This window comes from Labrus bergylta, chromosome 9, assembly GCF_963930695.1.
Source record: "Labrus bergylta chromosome 9, fLabBer1.1, whole genome shotgun sequence".
NCBI lineage: Eukaryota > Metazoa > Chordata > Actinopteri > Labriformes > Labridae > Labrus > Labrus bergylta.
Genome location: NC_089203.1, coordinates 7,752,179 through 7,770,674, shown reverse-complemented (window position 1 = coordinate 7,770,674; position 18,496 = coordinate 7,752,179). Strand labels below are relative to the sequence as shown.

Sequence of the window (18,496 nt, the reverse complement as noted above, 5' to 3'; positions counted from 1 at the left end):
ATATAGCTGTAAGTAAAAAGTGAGTTTTTAATGCCAGAACTACACACAAAGTGACAATGTCATATTGTGCAAAGAGCAGAGAAACAGAAAAATTCAAATTAATTAAATTAAACATCTATCCAAAAAACATGGTTGCTAGTGAACATTGTTCTTTTTTTCTTTCAAAGCCTAAAGTATGAAGCTTCATAGGTGAATTTTCATTGGTCATTAAATTAGATAAATATTCAAATGTTCTTTATATTTTTGATCTCTACATTATTAGTTATGAAAAATTAGATTAAAAGAATGAAGTCAGTTTGAATGTGATCCAGAGTCTATCATCCTCCTCCAGTTACTTAATATTCAGATTCCCCCCTCAATAATATATGGGTTTATAGTTTTTCAAATATCATGAAGCCTTTCACATGACATTCCTCAGAGAGCATGCAATCTTTAAGATGTATTAATGTCTGATATTATCTCCATTCCTTTTCTAAATCAGAACCATGATGAGGACACAGATTCACAGACTACCTGCAGATGCTGAAGAGGTAAATGTTCAGGCTAGTCTGTCTTTTACAGTTACCCGGGGAGATTCAAAGCAGTGTTTCTCTCATTCTTCATGTAAATAGTAAGATTGCTTTATATTGAACCACAAATGTGCATTCTAGATGCTCTTATGACCTGTCAATTTATTTCCATTTTTTTCAGATGTTGTTTACTGATACCGAGAGCATCATGATCCCGACATCGGTGAGCTTTCCAGATCAGACTCTGAAAAGTCCAATGAGGGATCCACTCAACCAGCATCAAGAGGTGATTTAAAACACACTCAAACACACTCTGCTAAAGATTTATGGAAACTCAGATACATGTACACAACAGTAAGCAATGTGTTGGAAATCAGTTCAGATGAAACAGCAGGCATGTTTCTTAATATATTCAGTTTTTGGCTGAGGAAGTTGAGTACATGTCAGTAATGCTCCTTACTCTTGCGTCCATAGTCTAGCAATATAAATATAAAAAGCTGCACGACACAGATCATACATTGTGGTATTGCTATTCATAGAGACAGGGAGGTGTCTCTCTGTCTGTGGTTAAAAAAAGCTATGCATTTTTAGTGACAAATCAGAATGTGTGGATGCTTAATGGGAATCTTTAACTTTGACATCATCCACGTATATTGCATTTCCAAATAGGGTTACATTAGATGGCAAGATAAAAGGACTACCAATGAGTATCTTTTTGTATTTCAAGTCTAATTCAGTGTTAGAATGAGTTCATGTGTTAGTGTAACTGAGTCTCAGTGTGGTTTACCTGGACACTGTTATACAGAGACACTTTAGAATGAGTTACGTGTTAGTGTAACTGAGTCACAGTATGGTTTACCTGGACACTGTTATACAGAGACACTTTAGAATAAGTTCATGTGTTAGTGTAACTGAGTCACAGTATGGTTTACTTGGACACTGTTATTCTAAGTCTGAGTCGGTGTAACTAGTAATAATCAGGTCTACCTCCATCATCAATCATTTAGAAGATGAGTTTTCACACTCTACACCCTGCAGTCATATTTTCTTTTGATTGACATAACAATAATTCCTTACTTAATTTCAACATGGTTCTTAAAGAAACCATGAAACCTTTCACATGATGTTCCTCAGAGAGCATGTAGTCTTTAAGATGTATTAATGTCTGATATTATCTCTGCTTTCTCTTCTCAACTAGAACCTTGGTGAAGACATGCCTCAGAAAGTGTCTGGGGCCACAGATTCACATACTTGCGTTGCAGATGCTGAAGAGGTAAATTGTCACATAATACCCTTTTCACACATACGGAAAGCTCCTGTAAAACCCAGGATATTTCCAGGTGCTGTGCCCCCCCCCCCCACCATAGTCTCATAAAATCCTATGTTTTTTCTTAGTATAAGGTGGAAAGCTAACTGTTCCATACTTAATTTAGTTTTTAATTCAGTTCAGCTTGTAGTTAAAGGAGCAATATGTAAGATATTAACTTAATTAAACAATAAAGTGACCTTACTATATGATCAGACATTAAGGAAAGGAAAGCTATGTTGAAGTGCTGGCTTCTCTGACAACAATGCAGCAGCCAGTATGTCCTCCTTCTAACTTTAGATTCTGGTCCTGAATGCTCTGGATTTGTTTGGACCAGAGAAGGTAGGCGCTTTTAAGGAACCCTCACATGGTCGTTTTGGACACCCCTCAGTTTACCAGATATGAGAGCAGTTATCAGTTCAAACCAACAGGTGTTGCAGTGATGGAAGCGGTCAAGAGAACTGGTTCAGATAGAAGTGATTGTACCCGACCTAAAAAGCCTCTGCATGTTTCTAAAAAGCTCCACGAGCAGAAACGTGCTCAAACTAGGATCAATATTGGAGATGTTTTTGAAAAAAGGAGAGAAGTATGGGCGCAGAAAGGTTTGCTTCCGTGTAAGGAAGTGAAGGGGAGAACGCAGGGGGCAGCTATCCCCCATGTTATTAATTTAATTTTTGAATATTTTTAAGTTTTGATATTTCTCGGACTGCGGTACACATTTAAACGCTGATTCTTGCATATTGCTCCTATAATTTTGTTTAACCAGAGTACACAAGACAAGACTGCACAAGAAATGCAGCACAGTTAGGCCAAGTCTTTGATAGCAATGGAATAACGCTTAATTATATGTCTTTATAACCAAACTGATTTTCATTCACTAAATTTGTCAATAAAACTCTCTTAACTAAAAATCTGACCTGCCACTCTTAACAACATCTGAAAGAAACCCTACAATAGGTACATAACTTAATGTTTTTTTTGTTTTGTTTTTTGAATCTTTTGTTTTTGTTCACTTCATTAGATGATCCCTGAGACGAAGCAGAATCGGCTCACCTCACCAGGTCAGATGAACCTGGAGGTCCAAAGTGTAAAGGTAAATTGCAAGTTGCATTTAAATGGTTTTGCTCCTATGACAAATGACATCTTTAATATGTAAATACAAAATACCTTCTTCTAAATACTTAAGTTACGTTCTGCCAACAGTGTCAAAAACATTGGCTGGTGTCCACAACCATACCCTCAATGGACAAATGTGTGCAATGTGTCGGACCTGTATCCTCATTTAAGTGGCTTGGCTATCAATGTACAGGTGAGATACTTGGAGAATCGACACATTTTGTGTTAAAAGGCAAAACAATATATATGTAAAGTCAATAATATGCACTGTGGTCGAGGAAATGTTTTAGCATCCTTGACAGATACACCTCAAAAACGTCCTTTGTTTACAGTGTAGGCTGATATACAAACATTTGCATGCTCTGCATTATATTTAAAAGGACATGTTTTCTGTCTACATTGCGTTAACTGAACGTTTTTAGTATTTGATGGGATGTTTTGAAAAATGAAGACTGGGGAATTATCATAGCAAATATGAACGCAGAAAATAAAACTCAAATGACCAAAATTGTCTTGGAGGTCACAAGAGTTAAAAAAGGATGTTTATGGTCCTTATGACCACAAGGAGGGGTTAAGAAATATCTCTGGTGGCTTTTAGTGTGTCTTAGAGTTCTACAAGCAACACATATGTGACGGGTATGGAAGAGAGGAGATTTTAATTGGTTTTATCAAGTTTAAGATCACTTAGTCTGCAAATATACCTTGGCGGCTGTATGCTTTGCAGACATATTTATCATGTTTAGGCTTATTATAATATTGATTCATAAAGCTGAAATGGTTTATAAATATTGAGCTTCTCATGTGAGTTTTGATCATACCTCTAGATGACATACAGTTAAGTGATGCTGAGGTCAAGGACAGTGGGAGTGAAGCCGATGACAGTGGCACAGAAGCTTCAGCGTGTGGAACCAGGCAGCCTGTGGATGTGGCATCAGAGTTTACTATCATTGATCAGGTCCATGACTCTGAAGAGACAGGTAGGTGACCTCACTTTATTGAGTATCAACTGATTCAAGTTAGTTTTTCCCGCAGAAAAATAAACTGTCAAATATTTGTCTTACAGAAACTGTGTCTTTGGTTCCATCAACGAAAGATGAGACTGCCATTCTTCCTGAAAGTAAGCAAAGTCTAATTGTAAAGCCCATCTTGTGCTATAAGTGAGACACAAAAGTAAATCTTTGTATCATTTTATCTCAGTGTGTTTAATCTTTCTTTTCAAGCATGCAAAAATGTTAAAAGAAACATAGAAAGTGCAGGATTATTATATCTTCCTCCCTTTAAAAAATTTACCTTAAGAACTAAAATTACACTAAACTAAGAAGCTATTCTCTCAATCTCAGGGGACCACATGTATAAACGGTGCGTGCAAACTAAAATCTTGAGTATGCTGTGTTTCACGCACACGTCGTGCTGTATAAGAATCAGCGTGATGCGAGAATGTGCAGACCCTGCCGCAAACTGTTTTTTGACAGTGCCAAATGATATAGTTCTGAAACTTGCCAGATAAGCCATAATAAATTTGCCAATCAATTTACTAAACTATTTTCATGAAGTGGGATAAATTAAAACATATTTTTTATAGTTTGAGCAACAAAAACACATCTAAACGAACAGATGTCTTAACCTCTGTGCAAAAACAAAAATCACTATTTGTGTGACATGGAGATGTTAACACACATCAGGGACTGAACAGTCTCCGAGGCGCACAGATATTCATGACACAAAGGCAACAAGGCGCACTCCCACCTCCTGTACAAGCAGGTAGTGCGCTGCACAGTGTGGCAAACGTGATGTGCTTGTGCCTCAGGAGCTACAAATGGACGAACCTGACACTGGCCCGGCACCGGACACCGAGCCAAACGCAGCTATACAGCACCGTTAGGATACAGAGAACGTGAAACAATGCGGGAAGTTGAGGCAAAAATTTCTCCTCATTATTTAACAAGGTATTTACTATCAGTCTCTGTGATTCAGCACAGCGTTAGGTAGGACGCCACCTGACTGGTGCTCCTCGTCAGTCGAAGCCCAGGGAGCAGTGGATTCAGTGGTCAGCTGCTTTAGAGACGCTGGCCTCAGATCTAGTATCTAATTCCTGAGAAAAGAACACGTAATAGAATGTGTTTTGTGGCCTCCACCTCAGTAACAAACACCTTAATGTCACAGTCAGTGAAATCCCTCTGTTTACGTAAAGTCAGTGCATTGACTTGAAAATGTTAAAAAGGATGTTTTCTTAAATACGGATTTGTTTTTGCTCAAGTTTTGATCTTTCTTAATTGTCCATTCCTTTATTCATGTTGGTAAGATTTATTTTGTCATGTTTTTTTAGGAGACAATGGTGTTGCAGAGAGTGAGTCAAAAAGAGTGACGAGGAAACGCTGGTCCAAGGCTGAAGTGGCTGCAGTAATGCGGCATTTCAGAAAACACATATGCAACGGGAGCTTGGCCACCAAAAAGGAATGCAGTCACTGTAAGGTGGTAGAAGAGCCTGTGTTAGCGGAAAGAACTGTGCAAAATATAAGGGACTTAGTCAGAAACAGAGGAATAGCAGCAAAGAGACGGTCACAGAAAGGTAAGCTGTAAACAAACTAGATACATCTTTGTTTTGGTTGTGTGAGCTATTTGGTAGTGCAGTTGCAGCCAAGCAAAGTATGGCAATATAATCTATACTATCCTGACAAGTTGATTTACAAATGTGTGACACAGATGTGTAAATATATAAATATAATCAGTAACTTAGTGATTTGTTAATTTCTTTAATACTTTTTTTATTGTTTTTATTTCACATCATGATTTGTTGTTGTTTTGTGATTTGTTGTTGTGTTACATTATTTGTTGATTTTTTTTATTTGTTGTGTTATTTCTTGTTTTGTTTGTGGTTTGGTAAATTATTTTGTTGTTGTGTTCTATGTTTTGTGTTCTGTATTTTATTTTTGTATTTTGTTGTTGTGTTCTGTATTTTTTTAATGGTTTGTGAGTTGTCCTCATTTTTGTTACTCCATGGCCACATTAATTTACACATTTGCAATTTGTTTTTATACTCTCATTATCTCCCTGGAAATGTTAGACAGCCTGTCTCAAACCACAACATTGTTTAACTGTCTTAGTGTCACCACGTCACTGTGAGTTACACACAGCTGTATCCTTTAAAGCTTGGTGGACAAATAAAGCCAAGGAAACAAGAACTATATCGCTTCAAGTGTCAAGGCTTTATTTACATAGTCAATGAACAATTGTTGACATCACTTGGGCTCCATGCACTACATTTAAGAGTTTTGTTTGATATATGTTTTTATAATTTAGGATCGTTATAATGCTGATGATTTATATCGCAACAATTGTCTCACATCTGTCCAAGAAAGGATAATCTTGAATACAAAAGCATATTTACTTAATTTTCAGAATCATTGGACTCCTGTGACAGGCAGGCAGAGTGCCTGTTGTGTTATAGGAAGTTGTACAACTAAGAACTTATTTATTTTAATGATAAACTAAATGTCCAATTAATGCAGCATTCTGTCAGGTTTGTGTATGTATGCTAATGAGGTGGCATTTAAATGTGACATCATTGTCCCTTTAATGTCCCCATAGTGTTTTTTTGTGTTCCTATAAACCACATATTTGTCCAAAATGCATCAGTCTACCTAAACCACAATTTTGTTAGGGTGCTGTGTATGAGGTTCTGTAGGGTGTATTTGAAAGCTAAAGTGACCCGAATTTTTTTCAGATTTTTTAGAGTGTTTTTATCTAACTCCCAAAGCTGTAGGACCTCAGGAAGTAGTAGTCCATCTAAACCACCACCGGGGTTGTTTGGAGAAAAAGTCCAGCCTAACCACATAGGCCCATATGCGTGTGTGTCTGTGTGTGTGTGTGTTTGTGTGTGTTTAGCTGGAGCTGGGAGTGGATCCACACACCTTGCCACCAATCTGCATCCTTTAAAACACTTACCAGTGATTTTAAGGATGTCTATTTTTAAGAACAAGAATTATTTTCAACAAGGAATATAACGTTTACCTTTCCACAAAGTTGAAGATGGCAACATTGAACATTAGCACAGCCTTCCTCACAAGAGCCTCTGAGAGTCACAACAATAAAAATTGTACTGAACCATCTGGAACGACAAACTACAGCCGCTCCTGGTAGCAGGTAAAGTTGAATTGAATATGTTTTAATGTGATGCAAATAGAATGAGATGCACAATGTCAAGCGCAAAGAAAAATCGACTAATTATTTTGAAAAAGTCATGTAGGTTAAAAAAAAGAGGACAGGATTTAGATTGAGGTGGGCATTCAAATGAAATTAGTTTTAGATTTGTTGTCATCCTATTAGGGGTGAGGGAGTGCGGGAGGGGTGCTCATTTACTAGCCTTGGACCACCCATAACTTACACAATTGCTGCTCCACCTCGATCATATCCATCAGTGGAAGTTGGAATGTAAGCATCGGATATATTCTAGCAGTGAATGGTTCTGTCTTTTAAGTTAATTTGACTGAATGGATATTTTTCATCCAAACTAAAGTAAATCGTTGTTTCTCTAAGCCGAAACTGACTGTAATAGAAAGTGAAAAGCACTTTCTGAAGAGTCAGAACAAGGAGCAACCACATATTGAACCAGCCCTATAGCACGCCAATAGAAGGTAAAATATTTCTGATTCTTATGACGAGATAACTGAGACTTTATCATCCAATAGAGCTCTGTCTAAGCTTTTCAGACATGTATGGTGTGATTGATTGGCTGGTTGTTCACTGCCCCGACCGTGAGATAGATAGTACACACAGCAAGAGAAACACCATTATCCAATCCTTAAAGCCTCAGTACATTTACATATCAAGCTCAACGTTGTTCACTTATGAAGACAAAGTGTAGACTGTGAGTATTGCAGGAGGAATAAGATGGTCAAGATGTATTACACAGAAAAAAAACATAATGCAGTTATACAGATTGGGTTCTTCCAGCGTTGGTTGTGAGATAAGACTATCATCCATACTGTGCTTGGAAAATGGGCCTTATTCTTCTACTAAAGATAATATGGGCCATCCCTCCTTCTTATAAAACACCAATTAGAGCCACTTTACTAAAAAGCCTGCAAGAAGAGAAACCGTTAAGTAAAGATACTGTGAAGTAAAATATTCAAACAGAACTGCACTTTTTCTCAGTGAGAAATACTGATGTGAAATACTTGATAGCTTTTTATTAACCTTTATCCCACATGAAACATCATCATAAAAGGGTGTTTCATTGCAAAAGTGCAATAAGCTGTTATTTGCAGTTTCAACTTTCAAAATACATTAAAACCTATCCCAAATTTCCCCTCTGGGGATCAATAAAGTACTATCCTACTATCCTATGAGAACTCAGAGAGTGACCTTAATAAGGGGTTGAAGTTTCAATTCGTGTGGTCCACCAATGAAACGCACAGTATGTAATTATGTGTGTAGCATGTCCCCTTGTGGGATCAATCAAGTTTATGAAAAATGAAAAAATACAGAGAGAGTTTCGTCTGGAACATATCCACAGAGTTGTCTCTGGTTTAGTTATTACAGTTAACAGAAATGGTTGTCAAGGATGAAGGTGACAGAAACATATCATACGTTCTAGCCACAGATTCTTTCTCACCTCCACACAGGGTGAGGTGGGTTTTTAAAAAGTAACAAAAATGATCCACACGGCAAACCAGCCCCCTCAAGCACCCCATCCCTATTCTGACGACTAAAAGGCAAAATGAATTAAAAAATATTCATTAACCACTGAAGCAGCTCTGAGAGAGTATGGACCCACTGCATGACCCTCAATCCCGCCTTCAAAATATGGCTTGGTGTTGTTTTTGCACCCCGAAAAAAGAAAATAAATAAAAAGAATATATAAACAAAACGTATAACATTAGCATTTGTTGGAATTAAACACAACTTCATGGCTTTATGGTAGGACATGACTGATAAAAAAAGGTGTCTTCATGATTCTCTATTTAGATTTGAGATAATTTGTGAATTCTTTATTATTGTATAATCACTGAGCTTTGTTCAGAGTTTGAAATATTGTATTTTTCCTAAAAAGTGGGCATAAACCAAAGGCCACACACACAGAATCAGATTTCAGCAGTGACTGTGGAAGGAGGGAAAAAAAGAAAACAGAGTTTTGTCACTTCATGAGAATAAATGGATACTGCTTCTGTGGATCATTTTAACGCATCATAAACTCTCCTCCTCTTTTGCTTACCCTCCTACCTTTACCTTTCAGTTTTTTTTTTCTGTCCGCAACTCTCTGACTGGTTTCATTTGAAAGGTGCATGCCTCAGAGGTTTGAGTAATATTCCCAACTGGCTGTCAGATTTCATATGCTGGCAGCGTTTTTTTCCCCCCTCGCTAACGCACCATCCGCCCGTTGGCCTTTGTGAGAGGAATGAGTGGCACCTCAAAGGGAAGCAGTATTAAAGGGAATCATTTTTTTGGACAGCAGAGACAAAAGAGCAGAGAATAAATACAAAGCATGAAAACGAGCTATCACAAAACACGATGACTGTAGACCGTAATGTCTCTTCTTTTTGATCAGTGAGCTTACCTCACAGACAGCAAGTTAAACTTTAGTCACGAAAAGTGTTCCTCCTGCTCATTGTATGGCAATGAAGTCACATTAAAACCCTCAAGACATAACCAAAGTCTTCAGAGGGAAACTTTGTTGATATGCTTTCCTCCGTAGACACCCACATTTGTCAGATTGGAGACATTATCTAGTCAGTATGGAGACTTTGGTTTGATCAAAGGATCATCAAACCCTTCAAAAAGCCAAACGTAAGAGTCAAACGTCAGCTCCAAAAATACATTGTCACTTTTATAAGGAGATAAATATGCCAAATTTGTCTTTAGTTTGGAATTCAAAACACTTTCTGATGATTAAGTCTTGTTTGAAAGGGTTATTTTGGCGCATGTGTTCACAGAGCTCTTCAAGCACAATAGAATAAAGAAAACAATGATTAAAAAGAAAATGTCCAAAAGAACCAAAAACACAAAGCAGTTAGATCACACATTTTTAAACAAAGCACGAGGAAGCCTGAGGATAACAACATCAAGACTCTAATCAGTTGAATAATTCGTAAAAGAAGTGGCTTTGATATGGATTTCATGGCATTAGTCCTATGAACTTCAATTGGTTTTTGTTTAACCAAAGAGCTGTCTTGCCTCAATAAGAAGGAGGTGTTGGTTTATTTAGAGGATAAAATATGAGCTTGTTTCTGCAGTCAATGAAAGTCTGAATATGTTGGTTTAATTGAGCACAATAATGATCTTTCCATAGTTCTTTTTAAAAAAAATAAAAATGTCTTTGAGTCAGTAGCATAACAAACTTGTCCTTGGCTTTGGTGCAAATATATCTTTCAGGCCTTCCTCCTTGCCCGTAAAAGATTCAAATGCTCGCCTGCACAATCACCCACGGACACCCACGGATTACTATGAAGCTGTCATCCAAACCAGCCTCTGATCAGCATCACGGACAGCAGCCGGAGCGACACATGCCTTAATAGACATCATCAAACCAGCTCAGCAGTTTAATGAAACTATCAAACGTCTGAACTCGTATTGTTCTAACCATCACCTATGGTCATGATGTGGTAGTGACCGAAATAATAAGATCTTGGATACAAGCGGCCGAAATGAATTTCCTCCAGGAGGATGGCTGGGCTCAGACATTCAGGGGGAGCTCAGAGTAGAGTTGCTGCTCCTTCGTATCAAAAGGAGCCATATGAGGTGGTTCAGGCATCTGATTAGGATGCCTCCTGGACGCCTCCCTTTGGAGGTTTTCCGGACATGCCCAACTGGGAGGAGACCCCTTGTAGACCTGGATACTACCGGAGTAATTATATCCCATATATATATATATATATCCCATCTTGCCTGGGAGCGCCTTGGAATATGCCTGTTGCCAACTTGACCTGACCTTGGATAAGCAGAAGAAAATTGATGGATGGATGGATGGAATTAAACCAATAGTCAAGCAGGAACGCTTCATATATGCCAACACATTATGGATGACAGCATCTGATACATTTACATACCGACATCATCAGTTATCATTAACGGCATGGGGTCAAAATTTGATTACAGACCCGCAGTAGGTGCGCATGTTTTCAACATCAGCTCATCATGCTCATCATTCAGCAATGGATGCAAAAAGGCGGGCCTTTAGGCTAATGTTGCATAGTCATAATAATGATATAGTACCAAAGCATTTAGTACCCGACCAAATAAGATGGATATTTTACAGATGGTGGGGCATTTCCTCTTGATTTGACTTCCTGCCTACTGCCAAACCCCCACTCCCGAGTTGTACTCACCTGCGTGTCATTATCCCCTGATTGTCGGTGTATTTCAACCCTATTTCTTGTGAATGACCAAGGCTTGATTTTGACTGTTGCCTTTTGCCTGCTCCCTTTTTTGGATAGTTTGCCTTGTGAGACTGATTACTGTTTACCGACCTGGACTGTTCATTAAACTCTGCCTTAAATCGAACTCTGCCCCGGTGTGAGCCGTGTGTTCTTAAGTCTCTTTGTTCTGCTTTCACTTGCAGTGATAATGAGCTTCAACAGGACCTGCCCTGACTACATTTACCAGACCAACAGGAACCGCAGGACTTAGCAAAATCAGAGTATTTTATTCCTTTATTTTCCATTAACAGAGACACATACAATGAAAATTGCTCCTTAGGTAAAATTCAAAGTAGATGCCATGCTTACAGGTTTCTAGACAAGGCTAATTTGCAACCCCAGTCCCTGGCTACACTTTAAGGATTCAAACAGAAGAATTAGACTTTAAGACATTAAGAAACAGTGCTATACAAACCAAATGCAGACTTAATAAAATACAAATAAGAGACTATATTTTAAGGACAGAGTGAAATGAGGGTTAAAAAAAGGCACAGTCAATGCTCAGAGACCTGCTTCAGTTTCAGTCGCTGTTTTACATGGTGTCTTTAAAACCTTGAACTCTGTCAGCTTTTGTAGTTCTGTGTTTTGGTTGAGCTGTAGCTCTATTTCTGATTTCACTGTTTGGTTTGTTTAAGAGATCGACAGATTGTTTCTGGAGCAAGGTTGTTAAAACACTGAAAAATTGGTTTTATAAAAGGAAAGTTTATGAAAATGTCAAAGTAAGTATATTGTATTTTTCTTAGAGTGAGGAAATGGTGCATCTAACTCAATCTATCTATTTTTTGTAGCACCAAGTCATAAACAAATCTTATCTTATGACCCTTTACAAAAAGAGAAAATCGAGACCATATGCTTTGTTATATTGTTTACAAAGACCCAACATTTATCCACCGTGAGCACTAAGTGAGATTTAGCAAAGTTACAGTGGCAAGAAAAAACACCAGAGGGCAGACCCCAGACTCATGTTGAACAGCCATTTGCTGTTCATAATCCTGATCCATTATTTTCATCAATGTATCATCAAACTTTAAAGTACTGACAACTCCATTGTAATGGAAGTGTCCTAACTTGGAGTACATGTATGAGAACAGTCCTTGAGCACTCAGTGAAACATTGCAGCACATAAGACACATTTTTTATTTAATTAAAAAGACAGCAGAAGATATCCAATCATGTATTCTTCTAAGGCAATTTTTTGTGTTAGCTCCAGCTTTATCAGCCTTTGGATGGAGTTAATTTGAATAGCAGGATGCACTGCAGCATGTAATGATCTCCCCCTTTCATCTGGCTCTGCTGTCACAGCGAGTAATGCACAAGCTCTGATGTAAAAAAGCAAATTGTGTCTCTCAAGTTTCTCTAATCCCCTACCCCAATTACTGAAATCAGGTTTCATGCATACATAACTTTTTAAGAAATCCACATGCATCTTTTGCAACGTTGGTTCAGAGAACCAAAGACAAATACGGATCAACGCCCACTCTGTTTATAGTGTTCATGTCGTGTTGGTATGGTTTCAGAAGTTCCACATCCCCTTATCTTGTCCTGATGTGTGGACAGAAATGCTCTCTCAAAGTTTTTGCTGTTCTTGATGATTTTCTTCCTTTTTATCACGTGCAATAGAAAATATGTACAGCGCTGTGGCTTCATTTTTTGATGATATCATAACAGTTACAATAGATCGTGATATGCGTTTTAGGCCATGTCATCAAGCCCTGAACTATTTGGAAACAGTAAAGTAAAATAAAGCCATTGCTATACTTGAACTGGTTTATCAAGACCACATTATATGTGTGAAATGGCCTCATTAGGTACAGTACTCTACATGTCTACCAAGTTGGTCTTCAACTCTGTGTGATCGTTACATATGGCTTTATGCCCAGAAAGAAACCCAGCCAAAAGGAAAAAGAACTGATCCAACCGACACTTTTGGTCTCATCACCACCGATATAGAGGTCAGTGTGCTTGAACCTATCAATGGAAAAACTGAACTGTCTTAAGCATGCTTCTTCAGGAAATAAAAGATCTACGAACAAGTTTAGACTATCTCCCTAACAAATTGCTGATATCTAAATAGACTCCAACACTCTGTAGATTTACTCACCTCACAGATGGACACTTTCATAAAAGAAAAAAAAACACATTTAAAGAACCTGCCTCTAACATACTAACAAGAAGTTTGGAGACAGTTTCATCTTATCTGGAATACCCGAAAGCACAACGTAGATCCCTGAAACATCTGTCAACAACTTCATACACATCACTCTGACAATCTTGATTGAAAACTGTGAACCAAATCACATTCCACCAGGAACAAAGACTCTGACCCCACTAAGAAAACAGACCCATAGCAAATTTCTTAATGATTTCAATGAAAATAATTGATTTAAAGCAAAAGATGGAAACTAAAAGGTCCCAAAATCCTATATCCCATGTTCAGACAGAATAGACAAAACAGAAAGAGAACATCTCCGGTGGTTGATAACCTTTGAAGGACAGTTAAAACTTCCAAAAGTTTGAACTACATATAACAGAGTAATTTTGAGTAAATACTTATTTTTTCAAACATTAATATAAAATGTAGTTGCTCGATACAATTCAAAACTCATTTGATCAGGCACATATAATTGGTAGGTTTGTCAGTTAAATCATGTGCTGGAGCTGAACTGTTTGCATCTTGGAACTAACTCAACATTTTACTGAAAATCAGACATCAAAAACCAGAAAGAGAGTGTGGGAGGATACACTGCTTTGGTGCTTTTCATAGAAAAGAAGTTGGAGAAGAAAACAGAGACAGACTGAGAGCCTGCAGTCCACTGGCAGGCCAGCCAGTAGTCAGTAATTTGGACTAAAAAGGTCAGAGCGGCTGATAGCTCCATCCATCTGAAATGGCAGCTGAACTGTGAGTGTGGGTTTGGGGTCACTGTGTCTCAAAAAGAGGGAGAGACACGCACATGCCAACTTCAGAACAATGAATGTAGTTCAAATGCAACACAAAGTTTAGGCTGTGTTTCTGCTGTGATGACAGTGAATCTGAATGAGTGCGGTTTCGGGGGAGCTTGTCTTTCCCCATTTCCTGTTTACATTTCATTAAGTCAATGATGCGTCCTAATACCTCTGCTTCATCTCATCTCAAGTGAGGAGTCACATCAGGCTGTCTGATGGCCTAATCTATCTAACATGGCAGGTGACCCCATTAGTGTACACTGAAAGTGAGAGGTGGGACGACGACACATGGAAACGCAGGTGCAGACATAAACGCAAAAGAAAATGGGTGAATAGATATAACACGTCACAGATGAAAAAGGTAGAGTATTACTGCATACAAGCAACAGCCAGATGGAGAACAGAGAAGTGAACCAAAGCTATACTGTTCTGTACCAAGACATGCTTCTGAGTTTTGTTTGAGTGTCTTCAACATTCTGTACCTCAATCATGTCTTACACTCCTCTCCACCACAGGCTGTCTGCTGATGACTTCATCCATCTAACATGACAACCAACCTCTGAGAATTGCTTTGGGGTCATAATGGGTCAAAGCTGGAGAGACAAAAATCCAAGTACAAAGAGAAAGAAAAGGTGAGTGGTTAGGTTTAATTCTTTATAATACAGCTATCATGATAAAGGATGTAATCAAAGACAAGATACTGATGTGATAAGGTCATGTGTAACCTGAAGTTGAATATATTTCTATCTCATCGGAACAACTTAACAAAGCTGGATTTACATTTCATTTTACCTTTATTTTAACAGGAAGTCCCATTGAGATTAAACATTTCTTTTAAGAGACCTGACCAGGGTATCAGCCATACAAAATCACAAACCAATAACAAAAACAACTTTGTTGTCAACCTTAACCCACCCCCAAACATGTATGCTCAACTGTCATGTGTATCTCTCATTCTGTGAATTATGTTTTTTAACATGTCAAATGGTACTTCCTTCCCTATGTCATTTCCATCCCCAACATGCTTAGACAGGGTAATGGAAATATCTATTCATGAAAAGATTAGAGGTTAAGGCATAACTTTGTACAGTTTTAAACTCGGATATTAGACTTTTTGTATTCACCCTTTGAATCTGGGAAGGGTTGATGCAGGAAAGATTTGTGGGATAGTCATGTTAGATTACATCATCAGATTTTTGGGTTGAAGCATTATTTTTGTTCAATGTAAGATTAACTTGAAGCAAAATAAAAGGGGTTGATTATCATACAGTTTTATTTAAAACCAAAAAACAGATGACTTACAGTTTTAAACATGTAATTTACGGAGTGCAGCAGAGAATTGTTCTGGGGTCATTTTTGTTTTTATGTATATAACTTATTTGAATTCTGCTTGCATGTACTGACGATGATTCTTTGTAAACATTGCATAGAGATAACACTGAATTACCACACACTCTTTAGCATTTGAAGATAGAAATTTAAAAAAATATTCATACCACGTGTGTTATGAAGAGTTCAAGTGAAGTTCCAAAAAACTATTGATCTCGGGGGGTTGGGTTGATTGTTAAATATGCTTGCCTTGTGCCTTTGTAGTTAAAGAATCAGTAGATTACTGACTTACAGCCCCATGGGTATAGATTTTAATTTTATTTTAATTTCAAATGAGTTGGCTTGCTTGCTCAAGACACCATGTTCCCAGGCACAGCTAATTATCATTGCCTTAGAAATATCAAATGATGTCTCGTAGGATTGTGCAACAGGATCAGGAAAGAGGTCAAATTACAGGGGAAAAAAAGGATCAAAGCATAATTCTTGTTGCGGTGGATGTGGTGTATTAAACCTTAAAACAGCATGAAGAACGAAAAGCAGTGTCAAGACAAAAATGATTAACAGAGTCACATTTTAGTCATTTTTGCCCTTTATAGTTTGGACTAAAATGTTTTGAAATGTCTCGACTAAACTTGACTCAATTCTAGTCAATCAAAGTCCTTACATTTCAGTCATTATGAATCACAATCACCAATCCAAGTACTTAAACATCATATTTGTGGAATTACTGACATACTTTAAATGCAGGAAATGTCCAAGTAATGGAGTACATACTGTGTGGTAAGAGTGCTCTTACTAATAGCCCTGGCATACATGAGATGAGAGATGAGATTCAACTTTATTGTCATTACACATATACAAGTATAGAGTAACGAAATTAGGTTTGGCATCTCACCAGAAGTGCAAATAAGCAGAAAGTGCAAGAGTCTGTGCTATGTACAGTAATTACAAAATTTACAGATGTAGACTAAAAAAAGTGAATTATTAGGTATATATGGATGGCTGGATTAATGGGATGCTATAAATATAAATAAATGCTATAAATATAAGTGTATTCTTAGGATTATAATATACAATATAATATACAGATTAAGGTGCAGTGAGCACCTTAGCACCTAGCATGCTATACTAGTTTACAGATAATATAAAGAATATGGACATATTGTACAGGTCGATAACTTATTGAGGTGATATGAACATACTATAATACAATAATACAGGTGGATGAGAGATGTGTGTGTGTGACCAGGAGGAGTGGTGGGGGGATGATGGGTGTGAGGTGATATGCAGGGGAAAGGGGGGGGGTCAGCAGGGGGCGGAGAGAGAGAGGGAGAGAGAGAGGGAGAGAGAGAGAGAGACAGAGTTCAGAGTTCGGGGGGTAGAGTTCAGTAGAGAGACAGCTCTGGGGAAAAAGCTGTTCCTCAGTCTGCTGGTTCTGGTCCGGAGGCTTCTGAAGCGCCTACCGGAGGGCAGGAGGGTAAACAGTCTGTGGGCAGGGTGGGAGGAGTCTTTAAGGATGCCGTGAGCTCGCCGCAGACAGCGTTTTCTTTGGACATCCTCAATGGCAGGAAGTGGACACCTTGTGATGCGCTGGGCGGTTTTTACCACCCGCTGTAGCGCCTTACGGTCTGTGACAGAGCAGTTTCCGTACCAGACTGAGACACTGCTGGTCAGGATGCTCTCGATCACACAGCGGTAGAAGTTCATCAGTACAGCTGAAGACAGGTGGTGTCTCTTCAGTGTCCTCAGGAAAAAGAGGTGTTGATGAGCCTTCTTAACCAGACTGGAGGTGTTAGTGGACCAGGAGAGGTCCTCTGTGATGTGGGTCCCCAGGAACTTGAAGCTGGAGACACGTTCAACAGCCATCCCGTTGATGTGAATGGGGTTGTGCGTGCTTCCTCTTTCTCTCCTGAAGTCCACGATGAGCTCCTTCATCTTGCTGGTGTTGAGGAGCAGGTTGTTGTCAGCACACCAGGCGGCCAGATGCTGTACCTCCTCCCTGTAGGCCGTGTCATCGTTGTTGCTGATGAGGCCAATCACTGCCGTATCGTCCGAAAACTTGATGATTGTGTTGGATCCATGTACAGGTCTGCAGTCGTGGGTGAAGAGGGAGTAGAGGAATGGGCTCAGCACACAGCCCTGTGGTAACCTGCTCCACCACCATCACACTCAACACAGGCGTGTCCTGACCTAACATACTGGGGTCGGTTGGTCAGAAAGTCCATTATCCAGTGACGGAGGGAGGTGTTGAAGCCCAGGTCTCCGAGTTTAATGTTTAACTTGGAGGGGATGACAGAGTTGAATGCTGAGCTAAAATCAACAAACAGCATTCGTACGTATGTGTTGTTATTGTCCAGATGTGTGAGCACAGAGTGCAGCGCAGTGGAAACTGCATCCTCTGTACTCCTATTGCTGCGGTAGGCAAACTGGTATGGGTCCAGTGTGGGTGGGAGGCAGTTTTTCAGGTGTGCTAGGACCAGTCGCTCAAAGCACTTCATTATGATGGGTGTGAGTGCTACAGGGCGGTAGTCATTCAGGCCTGTCGGGCTGGAGTGTTTCGGCACTGGGACAATGGAGGTGGCTTTGAAGCATGCTGGCACAGCTGCTTGGGCGAAGGACAGGTTGAAGATGTCCGTAAAAACCCCAGTGAGCTGCTCCGCACATGCTCTAAGCACGCGCCCGGGGGTGCCGTCTGGGCCAGCAGCCTTTCGAGCGTTGAGCCGGCTCATGCAGCGTGGACGTCTGTGGAGGTGAGCGAGAGGGGCTGGTTGTCTGCAGGAGGTCTGGTCGTGGTCTGCGTCTCCCTGTTGTCTCTATCGAAACGAGCATAAAAGTGATTTAGCTCGTTCAGGAAGGAGACATCTGTGGTTATCGGGGTG

The 18,496-nt window shown here is 39.1% G+C and overlaps 1 protein-coding gene across 1 annotated transcript; it reads left to right on the top strand.

Moving 5' to 3' along the window:
• The first annotated feature begins 1,632 nt into the window (after positions 1-1,632).
• Positions 1,633-6,234, top strand: LOC114921475 (uncharacterized). The gene is made up of 6 exons (XM_029281557.2): positions 1,633-1,782; positions 2,837-2,908; positions 3,019-3,124; positions 3,756-3,908; positions 3,995-4,048; positions 5,258-6,234. The coding sequence occupies exons 1-6, from the start codon at positions 1,723-1,725 to the stop codon at positions 5,509-5,511; spliced, it is 699 nt and encodes a 232-aa protein (XP_029137390.2). The 5' UTR covers positions 1,633-1,722; the 3' UTR covers positions 5,512-6,234.
• Positions 6,235-18,496: the final 12,262 nt, after the last annotated feature.